General features: G+C 30.0%; 1 protein-coding gene across 4 annotated transcripts in view; it reads right to left on the reverse strand.

Moving 5' to 3' along the window:
• Positions 1 to 211: 211 nt before the first annotated feature.
• The window catches only part of Faf2 (Fas-associated factor 2), a 65,965-nt gene continuing 49,810 nt past the window's right edge, over positions 212 to 16,366 (reverse strand). For 3 of the 4 annotated variants that reach the window (XM_076505587.1, XM_076505590.1, XM_076505588.1), the window contains 3 exons: positions 15,694 to 15,865; positions 10,618 to 10,761; positions 212 to 1,188 (listed from right to left, as the gene is read on the reverse strand). In XM_076505587.1, coding sequence (XP_076361702.1) covers positions 1,009 to 1,188; positions 10,618 to 10,761; positions 15,694 to 15,865 — 496 coding nt within the window. In that variant the 3' untranslated portion in view covers positions 212 to 1,008. Of the gene's footprint in view, positions 1,189 to 2,488; positions 2,536 to 10,617; positions 10,762 to 15,693; positions 15,866 to 16,366 lie in introns of all 4 variants that reach the window. The other variant, XM_076505589.1, reaches the window with a different exon arrangement.

Below are 16,366 nucleotides of genomic sequence, written 5' to 3' on the forward strand. Positions count from 1 at the left end.
GTTTCTAGAATTGCAAGCTTATAGACATACCACTAGGTGACTTCTAGAGATATGATATATACGTAAACACATCCACAGTATTAAGACACGAATAGCCTACTATTACAAAAACAAATACTCTAAGTCCAATCCTGTAAAATTTACATATTTAACGTGTCTGTTGTATTTGTTACTGTGCTAACTGATATGTAGAATAAATATCAATGTACACTTTATTGTTAAATATTTTTTTTATTTCAACATGCTTCAAAGAAGCACATTTCAAAACAACATTTGATACAACTTTAGTGCAATCTTTTATTTTTAATTTAGATGCATGCAAATTTAGAGTACCTGCTTAGCAACCTTGCAGTTTTCTATTTTATTTATGGATATCATGGAATGATTAATACACTTAGAGCTCAAGAGATAATTAATTTGGAAAATAAAGATATTCCAAGATAAAAATTACATTTAATTCACAATGTTCAAGGTTCTCTATGAAACAGGTTATTTGTTGTCTTTAACAATTCCATACACAATTCAAAAGCTCTGAAATAAGTTCACTGCTGAATCAACAAATATTAATGTTTGTTGGTGTTTCAAATAAACCTTTCTACTGCTACACTTATAAGAAATCAGCTACAAAACCTACTTTCAAATTTTTTATCTAAACAAATTATACCAGAAAACCTGAAGCATTTTGCAAATATCTATAATGTAGTAAACTGAATCAAAATAAATCTGATATTTTTAAAGAACTTTCTTCCGTAATGCAGATAATCATCTGAACACGCCCACACTATAAAAGCATCCATAGATGTATAGTCTTTCTACTTGTTGCAGTAATTAGTATATTAATACATGCCCACTTTTATATATTTATCCACAAGAAATTAATTTACAGTCAACAAATACTGTCCTGTTTTGTTTAAGAAATTATATTTTCATCTGGTTTTACACCACATTGACTAATTCATTCTGAAAAAATCCTAACACGATTACCTAGCACCTGCAAAAATGGTTTTTTTAAGTATCAAGATCTTGAACAAACAGCATCTCTGACTGGCTCAGTCCAGCCTCTCGGAAGGACGGTGGTTCAGGACAGTCTCTGGTGGGCTCACACGGAAGGACTCTGCGTGGAAAATTGGTCACAATTTGGAAGCAATCCGGTGACTGATCATGGCAAAACACGAAGTAGTAAAGGTACTGAAAAATTACAAATTACTGTTATTAATGCTGGGCCTACCACTAAAAAAATAAAAATAGAAAAATACATGTACCTGCTTATCTCTATGCATAAATTAGAAACATCTAAAACTGAATAGTTCTGAATTGTAAACTCAAATATTTAAAACTATAAACTTCCCTGTACTTTACCAACAGGAAGGAAAATTACTTCTAATTCTTAAAATATTTTCCTAAGTTCACACTACCATTAATACAGACAACACTGCAATAATTTACACAATAGCACTTTTTCTCAAGTTGAATTGACAAAAAAGGCTAGGATATTTGGTAATTTAAAAAAAAATTTTTTTAAGTTTCTTTAATGAACCAGAGCAAGTTTTAACCCCCTAAGAATTGCAATATTTAATGCAATTTACAAGTTTTCTTTACATGTTCTGCAGAAATCCTACTCAACAAAAAATCTGAGAACTGCTACAGCAATTTGATGCTTAATATAAATATATTGCTTCTTTATTGAGATTATTAGTTGAAAAATATCTCAATTTGTTTTGTTTTATTAATAAACATTTAACAGTCGGCAACTTTAGATCTGTTGCAACTGTTTGAATACAATAAGAGAATAATATTCAGTGAAATTCCATGGACACAGAAATACCTATAAAGGCAAGAAACCACAAATGTAATGACTGTTACATCAAAGAATGGATAGATCACAACGTTAGCTTTAAATGTAAGTATACGCTGGAACTTGAGCTTTACATCTGTTAAAAAATTCAGATTTAAAGTAAAGATCTTTACTGAAATGTGAAAAGAATCTTGAAAAGAATAAAAGTGATACAATAAATAAATTGTTTAAACTGTGACTAAAACAGTTTAAGAATGTTTTTGTACTGTTGATATTCTGAGGTTTTTATAAAAACATCCTCAGTTTCAACCTGTTCAATGCTGTAGGTGAGATAACTCTTCCAAGCCAATCGGTAACACAGTGCCACGGACGAGTTATTGTTTCACGTTTTGTACATATTTCTTCATTTTGTGTACTACTATAAGTTTGGCTTAGAGAAAAAATAGTATTTGTTGCTTATTTCCCTTTTTTTAAAAATTACTCAATTTTGCTGAAAAAAACCCAGCTGAAATACTTGGTAGTCAACAGGTTAATTCTCATATTAGTTGTTCTCAAACATATATGTGAAAAAATGGGTGGAAGAGACTTCTGGTGTTTGTCAATCTGATTTTGGGAGAAACAAAAATATTATTACAGCATTTGTTACTCATATGCAAATTAGTTCTGCATGTCAGCTCAATAGATAGTACTTGCCTAGAGTGAAGGAACCAAGTAACCAGCTGTTTCAATGGGGTGTCATTCTGAAAGAATTCTGTTGAGTTAAGTTGAATTACATGATGCTTGATTTAAAAAAAAGTAAGGATCACGAAAGCAAAACTAGGTAAAGCTACATGATCATAAATTCACTGGCATTAGTTAATATTTTAAATGTGTCAGTAAAATGTACATCTGAATCTAAAAATTACATATAAGTAACCAAACCAATATCACACTTACTTTAAATACACTGCATTTCACATCCATTACTGTTTACAGTTTAGCTTATATTGTTACACAGCCTACAGTGTTTTTCCTTAAATGATTTTCTGCAAATGTCCACTAAATACATGGTTATGGCAAGCATTTTTGTTGCCAGCAGCCAAAAGCTCCTATGTAAAAATCTGCATGAACACTTTAAATGTAAATATTATGTATTAACATGTAAAATGCAATAGTTGAAAAAAGAAATTCAAATATAGTAACTTATTCAATAGCAATGACATGAAGCAAATATACATTATTAACTGTCCCCAATCACAGTCTTTACATTTTTTTTTTATCAAATTCATTTATATCCATTAATCCTCTTTCACAAAACAAAAATAAATTGTTAAATACTTTTGTTTCACTACAAGGAAACAGAAAATTTTTTCATGTTTCCAGAACTGGTAGGTGAACAAATGCCTCAACTTGTACAAGAAAGCCATCAAGTTAAATGTAATTTTTATGTTCCTGTAAGTAAAGAGTGAACTTATACAACAACATGTTATTTACTTAAAGCTTTTAAACACTGTATGTCTAGTATCCACTTTATATATAAGATGTTGTAGTGCCTACTAAGAATCATGCTTATATCAAATAAATGGAAAAGGCAGTGACTTACAAGAGAACATGAACAACCTTAGAAAAGTACTGATTACATATGTTACAGTATTTACTTCTGAAAAGCAAATACAACTTCTTTTAAACAATTCATGGTACAACTACTTCTCAATTATATTCTCTACTGCAGCTATATATCATCAATTTATGTAATTGTTTTTTGTCACCAGAATTTTGGTAAGGATACAGTTCATTGCCACCAGGTTTAAGTGATAAGCACATATGTACATCTCAAAAATTTCTGATAAAACAAATTACCTTTTTATTTGAAATAAACACTTTCAAAAATACTTTTTGCTGTCAATATGTCAAACTTAAAATACAAACATGCATCATTAGTTACACTGATGTATTGCACACAAACTAAATGTATGGGACTGTCAGAATATCCACATTCTCAAATGTGCAACTTCTATCAGATGGAGATATATGTGATTTCTTATGATTTGCATATTTTGGACATAGACATGTCTAAAATTAAGTTTCACCATTTGTCCGTGGTCGAGGTTGTTCCATGCATGTAAATGTTCATATACTTAGAGAATTCATCACTACTTTTAAACAGAAACAAAAGGAATATATGTACATACTTACATGCTTAATTTTCCAGGTATTTGTTAGATTTGAAACATTCAAATTGCATATAAGCTATAAATAATTGCATAAGATGCATATATAATTATATATTGTATGAATTGATTTAAGTGAAGACTTCCTTATTATTAATATGTTAATTTATATTTTTCATACAACCAGACATATTATTTACCATTCATTATAATTTAGAGGCAGGTATTTCCACATACTTTGTAGTCCAATATTTGTAACTGTAATGAAATATACTGCACAATATTTTCACTTACCAAGGTAATTTTATCTACTCATTGGTCACCTAGGCATCATTGCAGCATTATGTCTCATTAATATACACTGCAAGATGACTGCTGTTCACCAATGCACACATAATGTGCCATACAATGATGACTATGCCACAATGAGAAGTTGATAAATGTATGCACCTCTGTGATACACAGCCTAGTCTGATAACTGTTGATTTAACACAAGTATTTCTCAGTCAAGTCTACTAACTACTCTTATAATATAACACTGAGAGCTAGGGCAGTGATTGTTCTTGTACTGATTGTATTTAACAATATTGTGATAACTTGACCTCAACATTATGATAGGCAGGTTGAAACCACTTCCACTGTTAGTACATCTGGAGAATAACTAGAAATAATAAATTATATTCTAATATACAGATCATCTAAAAATGTAGTTCCCTAAATGGAATAATAGACCCCAAAACAAAGTTGTAACAAATTTATATTATATTATATGTCATTAAAAAATTGTTTGTTTTATCTAGAATATCTGTGACTAAAGCTTATATGGTGTGCCATAAGCATGTTAAAGTAAACAAATCCATTTTATGCAAACATACTCACAAGATGACCCAAAAATATACATCTAGATAATTCAAATACTTAGTTTGGAAAACAATTTGCTCATAAACATTTGTAAGCACTAAAAGTATATATTTTTCTCCTTCCTTGTGATTATCATCTATCAATGACTTTCTTGGTTATTTGAAAGACTAATGGTATCAGAGAAAATTTTTCATTGGTACTGGTTCTAATAAACTTTTGACTGGTTAGAAAAACTAATGGTATTAAACAAAAAGTCTAAAGGATACTAGATACAAAGACTTTTGACTATTTTTATTGACTGAAAAACAGGTGGTATTAAGCAAAAGTTCATGTTTGCACTGTGTACAACATATTTAGTGTGGTTGCTGCAAGATATTTTTCCTTTACTCAGTCATTGATTCTTAAAATTTATTGAAAAGTTTAAAAATTTTACAATATGCAAAATTAATTACAAACACAAGATAAACAAGCGTGGATTATATTTGCTTTCACAATGGGCTTGGTATAATATACACGAGTTCATATACATTTGCACAGGTTAAGTATTTACAGTATAACCTTTTATACAGTATGTGTATCTTCACAAATTTTAGTAAACATTTAGTAAATAGTACAGTATTTTTGGAAAGAAAAACTCATATTTTTTTATAGAAATATTTTTACTAAAGCTTTTCTTCTTAAAATATTGAGTTTCATTTACTAGTCTGAGTGCAAAATTATTTTATACTGTGATTAAAATCTATTCTTTGTCTCAAAAATCTCAAATATTATTTGTGTAATCTCTAAGCTGTTGATTGGTTACTTACAGATCATATATTGTAGTAACAGTATAGAAAGAACCATTTCAAAATACAAAAAGAGGTGAACAGGGTCATTGTGTTTTATTCAGTACATAAGCCATATGTCAACAAAATAAAGATATGAGGTTCTTATTTTATATTCTAGCTTATCAATATTGTTAATTTTGGTTTCTAATTTGTACAAAAACACAGATTTAGTACTTTAACATCATAAGCATCTAATCTTAACTGGTGCTGCATTCAACATACCTTGTGATTCACTAAAAACTATATTTAGATATGTTCTTTAAATATTTACTTCTAAATTAAGAGATTAACTCATATATATATATATATATATACTATTAAAGTTTGAATTATAATCTAAAATTTGATTCTAAACTCATTGACATAAATTCATAAAATACTAGTTGAATAAACTTTTGAATGCAGGTCAACAAATGCAATGACATGGCCTTTGACCCATGACCCATTGTGAAAGGGTTAATTTAATTATAATAAATATTATTTATAATAAACAAATAAGGTTAATCATCATACACAAATACTGTATATTCAAAATCTAAGTATAAATCTTAAGTGTTCTACGTTCTAAATTTTCATTACATTTTATTTGAGTATTTTTTAAGAATGGTGATTGACAATGTCCACCAAATTCATTATGAAAGCATGGGAGGGCAAATGTTAAGAAATAATTGGTTGAAATAAAGTTTTATACAAAAATTGTTCTCAGCCTACAACAACAAGTATTTTGAAACAAGTCACAATTTTCTACTGCATTAAAAAATTCATGAAAAACAACATAATAATTTGAGAATTATTCTTGAATACTTTCTACCTAAAAGTGTGGTAACCCTGAAAAAATACCTTAGAAAACCTGTTCTCAATACATTCACTTACTTATTTTTGTATTGAGGAAGTAATTACTTTCAACATTTATTTTATTTTAAATAGAAATTTGAACATACAAGTAATCAGTTTGCAGAAAAAAATCCAAGTCATCAACTTCAAAAGATATATTGCAACTGTTGGTGATCTGACAATCTAAACAAAAAATATACTATATATCAATATATAGTTCACTGAAGGTATGTTTGTATTTATAATCTTCACAAACTATATGACCTCCAATAACTAAGAATATTCACATGTAGCATATAAAATAAAAAATACTTTCTATTCTGAACTGATTTTGAAACAAAAAACAGTTTCAAAGTTAATATATTCCTTCACTGAAAATATATTTCTAATAAACACTCCTCCTAGCACAAAACAGCTTTCCTTGATTTGTGCTACCTTCTATATGTACAGAAAATTTGCCAACCACTAGATTTTGTTCTCCAACTAATCTCCATGTGGTTTAGCTATGTTGTAGTGTGCAAATAAACATGCAAAAACCCTTCATTAATATGAGTGTGACACACCCTCCTAGTATGGCTGACTCCCTTTTTGCAGTTTAGACCAGCCTTCTCTTTGAGATTAGACATGAAAAACACACCAGAAATGGGGAAGACAAGTGGGAAGTGAGAAGAGGTATCTATCAGAAATACATTTCAGTACAGGAAAATATTAACCTATGATCTGATAACTTATTTCCCCACACAAAATACCTAGAATCCCACAATAACCTGGCATAAAACTTACCAAGAGGAGCTTCCCCCAGAAACATCAGAAGAGGACTCAGGGGATGTGGCATCTTAATGTAGAGTAAACACAGACATTGAAGATCACCCCACATCTGAACCATATATACTCTTTGTCCGAGATGAATGAATGTGTTGTGAAATGAGCAGAACACGATGGCAAAACTGAAAAAGTTATAGTGGCTAGGAAGCATCAGATCATAAGCATGAGGTAAACTCTAATCGAAAACTAGTGGCACTGAGGTTGGATAAACTGGGTTAAAGTAGGAGGAAGGTCCTATACCATTCACTTCAGATCCTTTCCAAGAAACCATGCCATCATGTGTGTTTAACAAACACCAGTACCCCCATGAACCAACATACAGATGACAAAAAAAAAAAAATGGTAATGTAATTTGAAGGGTGAGCTACAGTTCCAAAACCATGTGGCATTAGTAACATATTATCCCATTTGCAGTATAAAGGAGTCTCAGCCCACTCACATGTGGGGACTTATGTTTACTAATCCATGTGGATTAGTGGATTCTCCATGTGGTGGAGAATTTAGAAGAGCATATCACTGGAGAAAGTACAATGAGTGACTGCAAATCTTATTTGAAAAGCAGTCTGATCAGATTTGTACAATCAAAAGAGCTAGAGGAAAACAAAAAGAGCATTCCATTCTGCTTTACTCATGTTAATCCATGAGTGTAAGGTCCAGTACAAACATATTTATGAAGCAAAAGACTACAAGAATGAACCTACAAATTATGCTGTGGAACAATTCATCTCAACATTGAGCATTAGTAATAGAAGGTTGTACAATACAGATTTAAGAACTAGTATAATTGGTTAGGCACTACCCATCACAGATCAGAATCTACAAAAGAAGCCCCTGTATTATGAAATAAAGAAAAATGACACTCACCCACTGAAAGATGAACTGAGAAGTAAAGGATAGCAACCAGAGGGAGATGATCAGAATAATTTGATGTGAAAATATGAGAGGCTTTCCACATGTTAGCCTGGATAACCTCTAAAGGATGATGAACACAAGCAGACAAAGACACTGTGAGGTGAAAAATCTGGTGGAAAATGCATGGAAAATGTGAAAGGAGTCAGAAGATAAGAAAGAATAGGCTATACAGATAAGGTCACAAAAAGAAGAAAGGTCCAATGAAATAGAAGGATTCCAGTGTATAAATAAATGGAAACAGGAACCACAGAAAGGAGCCATGTGAGTCACATATTACCACAGAGCCCTGACTGGACACAGGAGCAAACTGGGATCAGAACAGGAACACATATATGAAATGACAAGTAGAGAAGCAGGAGTGTTGAAGGTTTTCCATAGGAAGGTACCATCAGGATACAAGACAACCTAAATTCAGTGATTAATAGAAGTGACATTGATAATGGATACATTCTTCCCATTGACCCAGAAGATTATCTAGGATAGGTGTTATACAGAACAAGAAGCTAAATGTTCATATGGAGGTATAAAAATGGAATGGAGAACAATGTTAAGATTCCAACTCAGAAAGGCAGTAGGTCAAGGAGAATGATGGAGACAAAAAGAATGAAATAAGAAGAAAATACATGGAGTTAACAAAACATAGTGAACAATAATGAGCCTCAATAACCAGCAATGGTTGAAACAGAAAGATCATTAATGAAAAGCCAGGTACAATATTCAGATAGGTGAAGAAAAGGAAAACTTAAATCATTGATAAATTCACAAATGAGGTAAATATATCACTTATATCAGTACAGAGACAAAAACGAGGTGCAGATGGAATAGCAAACCATGGATGCTACCCAGGTCGAAAATCTGGCAATCCCCTGCAAGGAATGTGACAAAAGTCACAAAGAAAGCTGGAAATGTATGATGAAGCACTGAAAGAGAAGGAAAGGAGGAAGAAGAAGAGGTAACAGTAGTGACAAATTAAGAGGAATATGCAAAGGCAACCAAGGATGAGCTGGTTGGAATGGAGCCACTAGAAGGACTCAACACAGGTTAGTTTGAATAATGGAAAGAAGATTGATAAAGATCTGTTCAATTTTGATCAAGGATGCCTATCACTAAAGCAGAAAAATGAGGAACACAAGACCAAAATAGAAAGAGAATTATACTCAAATGGGTAGAAAACACATCCAGCCACAAAGTACCCAACTGACAGTATACCTGGGCACGTAAAAATTGAGGTAACTCTGTGGGGAGAACCTTGTTGGAATAAGATAATACATCTCAAGATGACTGATCATTGTCATACCAAAATGAAGAGTGAACGCTGGGTTCAACTGCACAGAGAAAATCAACTATGTTCCACTCCTATTGATGGAGGGTTGTCACAATCCTTATTTTCATGCTATGATGCAGGTATACCATGTGGAGATTAGTAGAAGTGTAAAGTCTAGTTGAGACAAACATTTTGAGCATATTTCTGTTAATACACACTGAAGAAAAGCTTTCTGTAAAAGACAATAAGTTATCATATTAGAAAATACTTTTGGTCATGTTACTTGTACATGGCATTACCTCATTGTAGTCAAAATGATCCTACACTTTACATGTAGAGGCACACACAATACACTTGACAGTAAAATTATTTTTACAGTTTACATCACAGATTAAAAAGTTAATTTGTTTTACATAGATTAATATACTGTTATTTCATTTTGAAAAAAAAGTCAATAAATGGAAGAGAATTATTTTATGGACAATTTCACTGTATTTTAGGTTACTTTTACAATTATTTTGATGCTATAAAGTTTACATAAAATAATTATCATTATTTTGACAGTAAAATATCACCAGACAATTAGTGTCTAATAGAGTAAGAATGTGTTACCCAAAGATACTGGTTAATGATGAGAGTTTAAAATCTAATATCAAAAACATGTTACTTTTTTGTGATAAATAGTTTCATTACAAAATAAATTGATTTAAATATATTGGTTTCAAAGGAATCTTTATTGCATTTTCAATTCCAATTTCTTAGTATTTCTTTTTGCCACCCACTATATCAGCCTGATTAATTGAGATACACTTTCAAACTGACATAAAATTATTGCAATAATAAACTTTTACTGCTAACAACTTAAGTAGTGTTTAGTATTACTGTCTGTTCTAGAACTGATTGCATGTACCTTTCAATACAATACTTTCACCAAAACAAATTATTAAGTAGCTTATAAGAATACCCAGGATCAATTCCAGAATCCTGCTATAATAGTCCTTTTCAGGACTTCTCTGAAAATGGCAGCAAACAAACAGCTAAAACAGAGAAAAAACAGAGAGCTATTATCAGATAATAGCTTTTACTATAGCAATATTTTCTATACAAACATGCAATGTAACATGGAAAATATATGAAATTAACCCACACCTTTAATGAATGGTCCCTTCTAAACCTTCTTTCCAGCCTACGACCTTCAGGGAGTTTTATCATCAAACGAATAGTATCTGGTTCATTAGGTGGTGGTTCATCTGGAACCTGATCAGCTAGCTCTACTTTCAATCTTCTTATTTCCTGAAAATTGAGAAATAAATAAGGGTTTTTTCATCAATTGAAATAAATATCTACATATTTTTCAGCTTTTCATAGATCGTACACACATTTATTATAAAATTTTAAATAAAAACTTATTGTAAATATATCAAATAATTAAAAAACAAAACAGAATTCTTATGTGATATTATTATTTATCAATTTATTTGTAATATTCTTCTACTTTGTACTTTAATGCCCTTACATAACTAATTCTAAAACTAAATTACATAAAAATAAGACAGATACTACAAATAGAGAGAGAGAAAAAAAAGACTAAAGTAATTCATTTCTATGTTTGCAAATTATGTATCCTTTCACATGACCTGCCCCCTGCTAGTACAGTGGTATGTCTCCAGATTTATAACAGTAAAATCAGGGGTTTGATTCCCCTCGGTGGGCTCAGCAGATAGCCCGATGTGGCTTTGCTATGAAAAAATACCCCCTTGACATGACTTTACACACAGTTTTAGTACTTATTTATTTAACAGGTCTAAAATCAAGATATTGTACTTTATATGGACTTGAATTAATAATTTGAAATTAGAATTGCCTAATTTTTTTTAAAAAGATCTGATTTATAATTTTGTATTACTTCATTTACCCAGTAGAGTTATTCCTAACAGCCTAAAAACAAGATTCAGTTAAGATATCAAAACAAAATACTATATTGTAATGATGTACAAAAATATATAAAAAAGTCCTATATCTTTCATAATGTTTTAGCTTTCTAATTATGTGATAAGACCATATAAACACTCAAAGAGTCACATCAATGCCACTAACCCTTTCATGATGGGTCACAGGTTAAAGGTCATATCATTTCCTTTGTTGATTTGCATTCAAAATTTTATTGCACTACTATTCTATGAATTTATGTCAACAAGTTTAGAATCAAATTGTTTATTATAATTCAAACTTTAATATTATATATGATTTAATGTCTTAATTTAAAACTATATATTAAAATAACACATCTAAAAACAGATTTAGTGAGTCACATGGTATGCTGAATGCAGCAATTTTTATGATGTCAAAATACTAAGTCTATAGTTTTGTACAAGTTAGGAACTCAAATTAATAATATTGACAAGGTAGAATATAATAAGAACCTTGTATCTTTTTCTTTTGCTGAGATATGGCAGCTTATGTACTGAACAAAACATGGTGGCCCCACTCAACTCTTTCTCTTTTTTTAAATGGTCTATTAAATGGTCATATACACATACATATATATGACATGTAAATAACTAACAGCATATAATGTCCCCTTAGTAGTTTCTTAGCCATTTTATATCTGTGAAAAGGCTATCACGTTTTTCCAAACCAAGATTTCATGAAGGTAGATTGTCTTTAGTCTGCTTGAAATTTCTTATTTTTTAAAAACTAAGCTTAATAAATTATAGTGGAATTCTATGGTATCATTTTAGTTATTTACAATTTCTTGATTATTCAACTGTATATATATATATAAAAGCTTAAAAAAATTTTCTTTAAAATGCTTAGCAACCTAAGTCTAGCAACAACAGAGATTAAAGGTCATAGTGAGAAGACATAACTGTTTGCTTTACTTCTAGATTTATCATTCAATATTTTAAGAAAAATAAGTTTAATAATTTTATTTATAAATAGGAATAATCTATATACATATATAATGTATAATAATGGAAATGTGACTGTATGTTACACAATACTAATCCACTAAAATACAGCCAAGATAACAAGGACTGAAGGTCTGTTTTATATTATCGAACACATAACAAAGAGTGCACATGCACCTCGTCAATGCAAGTTATGTAATGTCAGCAAGTCAAGAATGGAAGATAAATACAATAAATAAATAAATATATATTCATGCCAACTAAATTAAATTAAAATGAAATCAACAGGAAAAACTGTGTTAAAAACAGCAAATCCAAACTTCTGACTAATTATATTAGTTTGTTATAAGCAAAAATAAGCTGAATGAAAAATAAATTAAAATAAAAATTCACTTTTGTTAGCTTGTTTTTGGTTATAACAAAGTAATATATATGTAACATTATCAGACTTAAAACTACTTAAACTAAACATTTGTGTGATAACATGAAGTTGTTCTTGCACAAAAAAGCACAATTTATATTTATTTCCTATTTTTTTTGTTATGGTTAAAGGTTGGTCAAGTGACAGACAACACATGTTCAGAGTAAAGACAATAATAAAACATAAAGTCTTACTGAAAACAAATGTTTGAAATATATTTAGGAGATTTTAGAGATTACAAAGATATTTGTGATTTTTGAGATAAAGAATAGTTTTCTTAATAACATGAAATCACATTGCACTCAGACAAGTAATGAAACAGACTATTTTCACAAACAAATCTATAGTAAAAAATATTTTATTAAAAAATGTTTTATCTGTACAAAAAACTTGTAATATTTACTAAAATTCCACTACATTTTGTGAAGATAAATATACTATATCAAAAGTACACTGCAACTACCTAGCATGTGCAAATGTGTAGATGAACTCGTATTATATGAAGCCAGTAGTGAAAGGGTTAACATGAGTAAAATTTTCAAACTGAACAATGAAACAGACAGTGCTCTGTACAGGAAACAATACGTTATTTGATAGGTTAAAACTTTTGCTTTCTATTAGCTATAAATAACACAATATGAATTGCCAGAGAGAATCACTGGCAATTTGAGAAAGACAGGATGTGAGAGGTGGGCATTACAAGTGGTTTTGATTTTCTAGTTCATGGCTCTGTAAATTAAATAACATTGAAGGCTATAAAAAATATAGTCTGCTTAAGTAATATGTATCTTAGAACAAGTAATGTACATTGAATTCCATACTTCTCAAAAAGGTAAATAAATTAGAAAAAATAGAACACCAACACAGCAAATTTCACAATTCTTATACCAGGAAGAGAGTGAAATTTTGTTTAAATGTATCCTTATATATATGTATATATAAAATTAAATCTTATAAAATATTAAAATTTTATTTATCAACTGTGATTGAAAGAGTGGCTTGATGGAAGAAAGCATAGGGTTGCAACATTTGGAGTTCAGTTAAACTGGATTAAAGTTGCAGATGGTGTACCTCAGTCTTATAACCATTGCTCTTTTTGATTTACTTTAACAACATAGATCAAAGGATGATCAGTGAAATACTTAAATTTATTGACAGTATCAAGGTATTTGATGTTGCTGGCTATAAAATGGATACTGCTACTTTATAATTTGAATTGGAACAACTTTAACAGTGTCATGAAAGAAGAGGGTCTTGATGTAATGGTTGATCAGTGTTTTAAGCCATCAAAACACTGTGCTGTTGCAAGTGGTAGGGCAAATAGTATTTTAGGTTGTATTTACAGAAATACTGAATATAAGTCTAAAGAGGTTACTAGTTAAGACACATTTGGAGTATTGTGTTGGTTTATTGTGTCTTGGGCTCCTTACCTTAGGAAAGACATTGAATTGTTAGATAGGGTTCAAAGAGTGTTTACTAAAATTGTTTTCTCTTGGAAAAGGAAGTGATAATGTTGATGCATCAACATTTTCCATACTTAACAGCAACAATATTAGAACTAGGGGACACAAATATAGATTTAAGCAAGGTATAAACCATCTTCAGCTAAGACAATCTATGGAATAAGTTTCCTTTAGATATTGTTTAGGCAATAAATTTGAGTGAGCATGAAAGAAAGATTGATTGATATATGAATGATAAAAGCTTGCTTTAATTTTTTTAATTGATTTATTCAATAGTTATCATTTGACCCAGAGGATAGGACAGCTAAGATAGACCAACAGTTTTGTTATCCCTAAATACTGTTATTTTATAATAAGGTCATTTAATTAGATTTTGAATGTAAATCTGCAAAAGGTTGTAAGATACAAACTTTAACCTACCCATTGCAAAATGGTTAACCCATTCCAGACAGTAGATTTGCAAAAAATACCTTTGGTGTTTTTGAAAGTTCTTTGCAATAAAAGTGCTAAACCAACTTGGAGAAAAATTAGTAAAACCTTTTTAAATAGTATCTAATTTCCAAATGAAGAAAAAAAATAGTAAAATTTGATTCAGTATATGTATAATTATTTTAGGTTATGAAGTTCTTGAAATTTTATTGTGAAGCAAGTTTTAAAAAACAAAATAAAAATACTTTTATCTCATAATTTTTCATATTAATTATCAGAAAGTTTCATTTCATACATATTCAGTCAGTTTTAACCTGTTTGATGTTCATTAAAATATTTTTATATATCTTATTTTGTTGACTGAAGCATTTGACTTTCCTCTATATTTAAATGATAAAAGAACAGCAACACTGACAAATTTGACTAATTCCTCTGCCTTTCAAAATGACATCACTATTCCCATTTTTAAGGTGTCATAGCATGATATTTTGTCAACAATATTTAGGAGTAGATTACCTTTACATCTAATATTTGAAGTTTATTTTCTACAAATAAGCTCTAATACTTGTGTTACTTGTATACAAAAGCTGAGCAATATATTTAAAAAATGGGGGATTTCTGTCATCTGAATAGTTTACTTTTGAAGGCAAAGATACTAATATACTATTACATTTTATATTTGTATTTGTGACAAATGTTGTGCTTGCAGCCAGCTTCTTTTTAAATATAATTTTGATTGTTTCTTGCAACTGCACTAAATATTCATAAACATGTTTCCCAATTGGCAAAAAAAATTCAAGAAATCATGATGGTCACTGACTAAACACTAGAATCCACTGAGATTATGCCAGCTAGCTAACACTAGTTCTAACCTTTTATAGTGTTTAAGCAGTATAAATAAAAACTTATCAAAAACATAACTTACAATTAATAATATTTTTTGTATGTTGTTCATCATTAATTCAGAAATATCTCATTAAAAGATCATATTAGAACTTGCATCTTTTTTGAATTGTTCAGCAAGCTTCTTTTCATGTTCCTCTCTTTCTTGCTGTTCTTTTCTCTCATCTTCTTCTTTTTTTATCCTTTCTTTTTCTTGATCAGCACGTAAAGATTCCAAGTAAGCTTGGTCTTGTTCCTCTCTTATTGTTTGATTCAAACTTCGTTCCTGTCTGTTAAAAATAATCATCATTGCAAGATTTCATTATTACTGTCCTTTATATTAAAAACACCAAAAAAATTATTCATTTTTATATGTTAGATTATCAGAATGGCTCTTTAGTAACCAACCTCTTATTCATTACACATTACAGAAGGACAGATAAAAGTACTTGTACTTATAGATAACAGAGACCTATAGTGGTTTTCTTGTCTTGAAATTGTTACACATTCTAAAGTAATTCCTGTATACTGAACCCAACAATGATATATATTTTTCTCCATTATGTACAGGAACCAATGCTTCAATTTCAATGCATCTGATGGAATCTATTTACAAGTCCAAGTGGTCACTAAATATAGAAATAGCTCTTCTTAATTTTGCCTTATGGGCAAATCAAGATGTAGTTGATGAAATTCATGTGCATGTGCAGTAAAGTATATCCAAGGCAAGAGGATTAACTCTATCTCTACAAATTTGATTGATTCAACCACGGTCATTAACCCAAGACTGA

This window comes from Tachypleus tridentatus, chromosome 6 (assembly GCF_004210375.1).
Source record: "Tachypleus tridentatus isolate NWPU-2018 chromosome 6, ASM421037v1, whole genome shotgun sequence".
In the NCBI taxonomy this organism is placed as follows: Eukaryota; Metazoa; Arthropoda; class Merostomata; order Xiphosura; family Limulidae; genus Tachypleus; species Tachypleus tridentatus.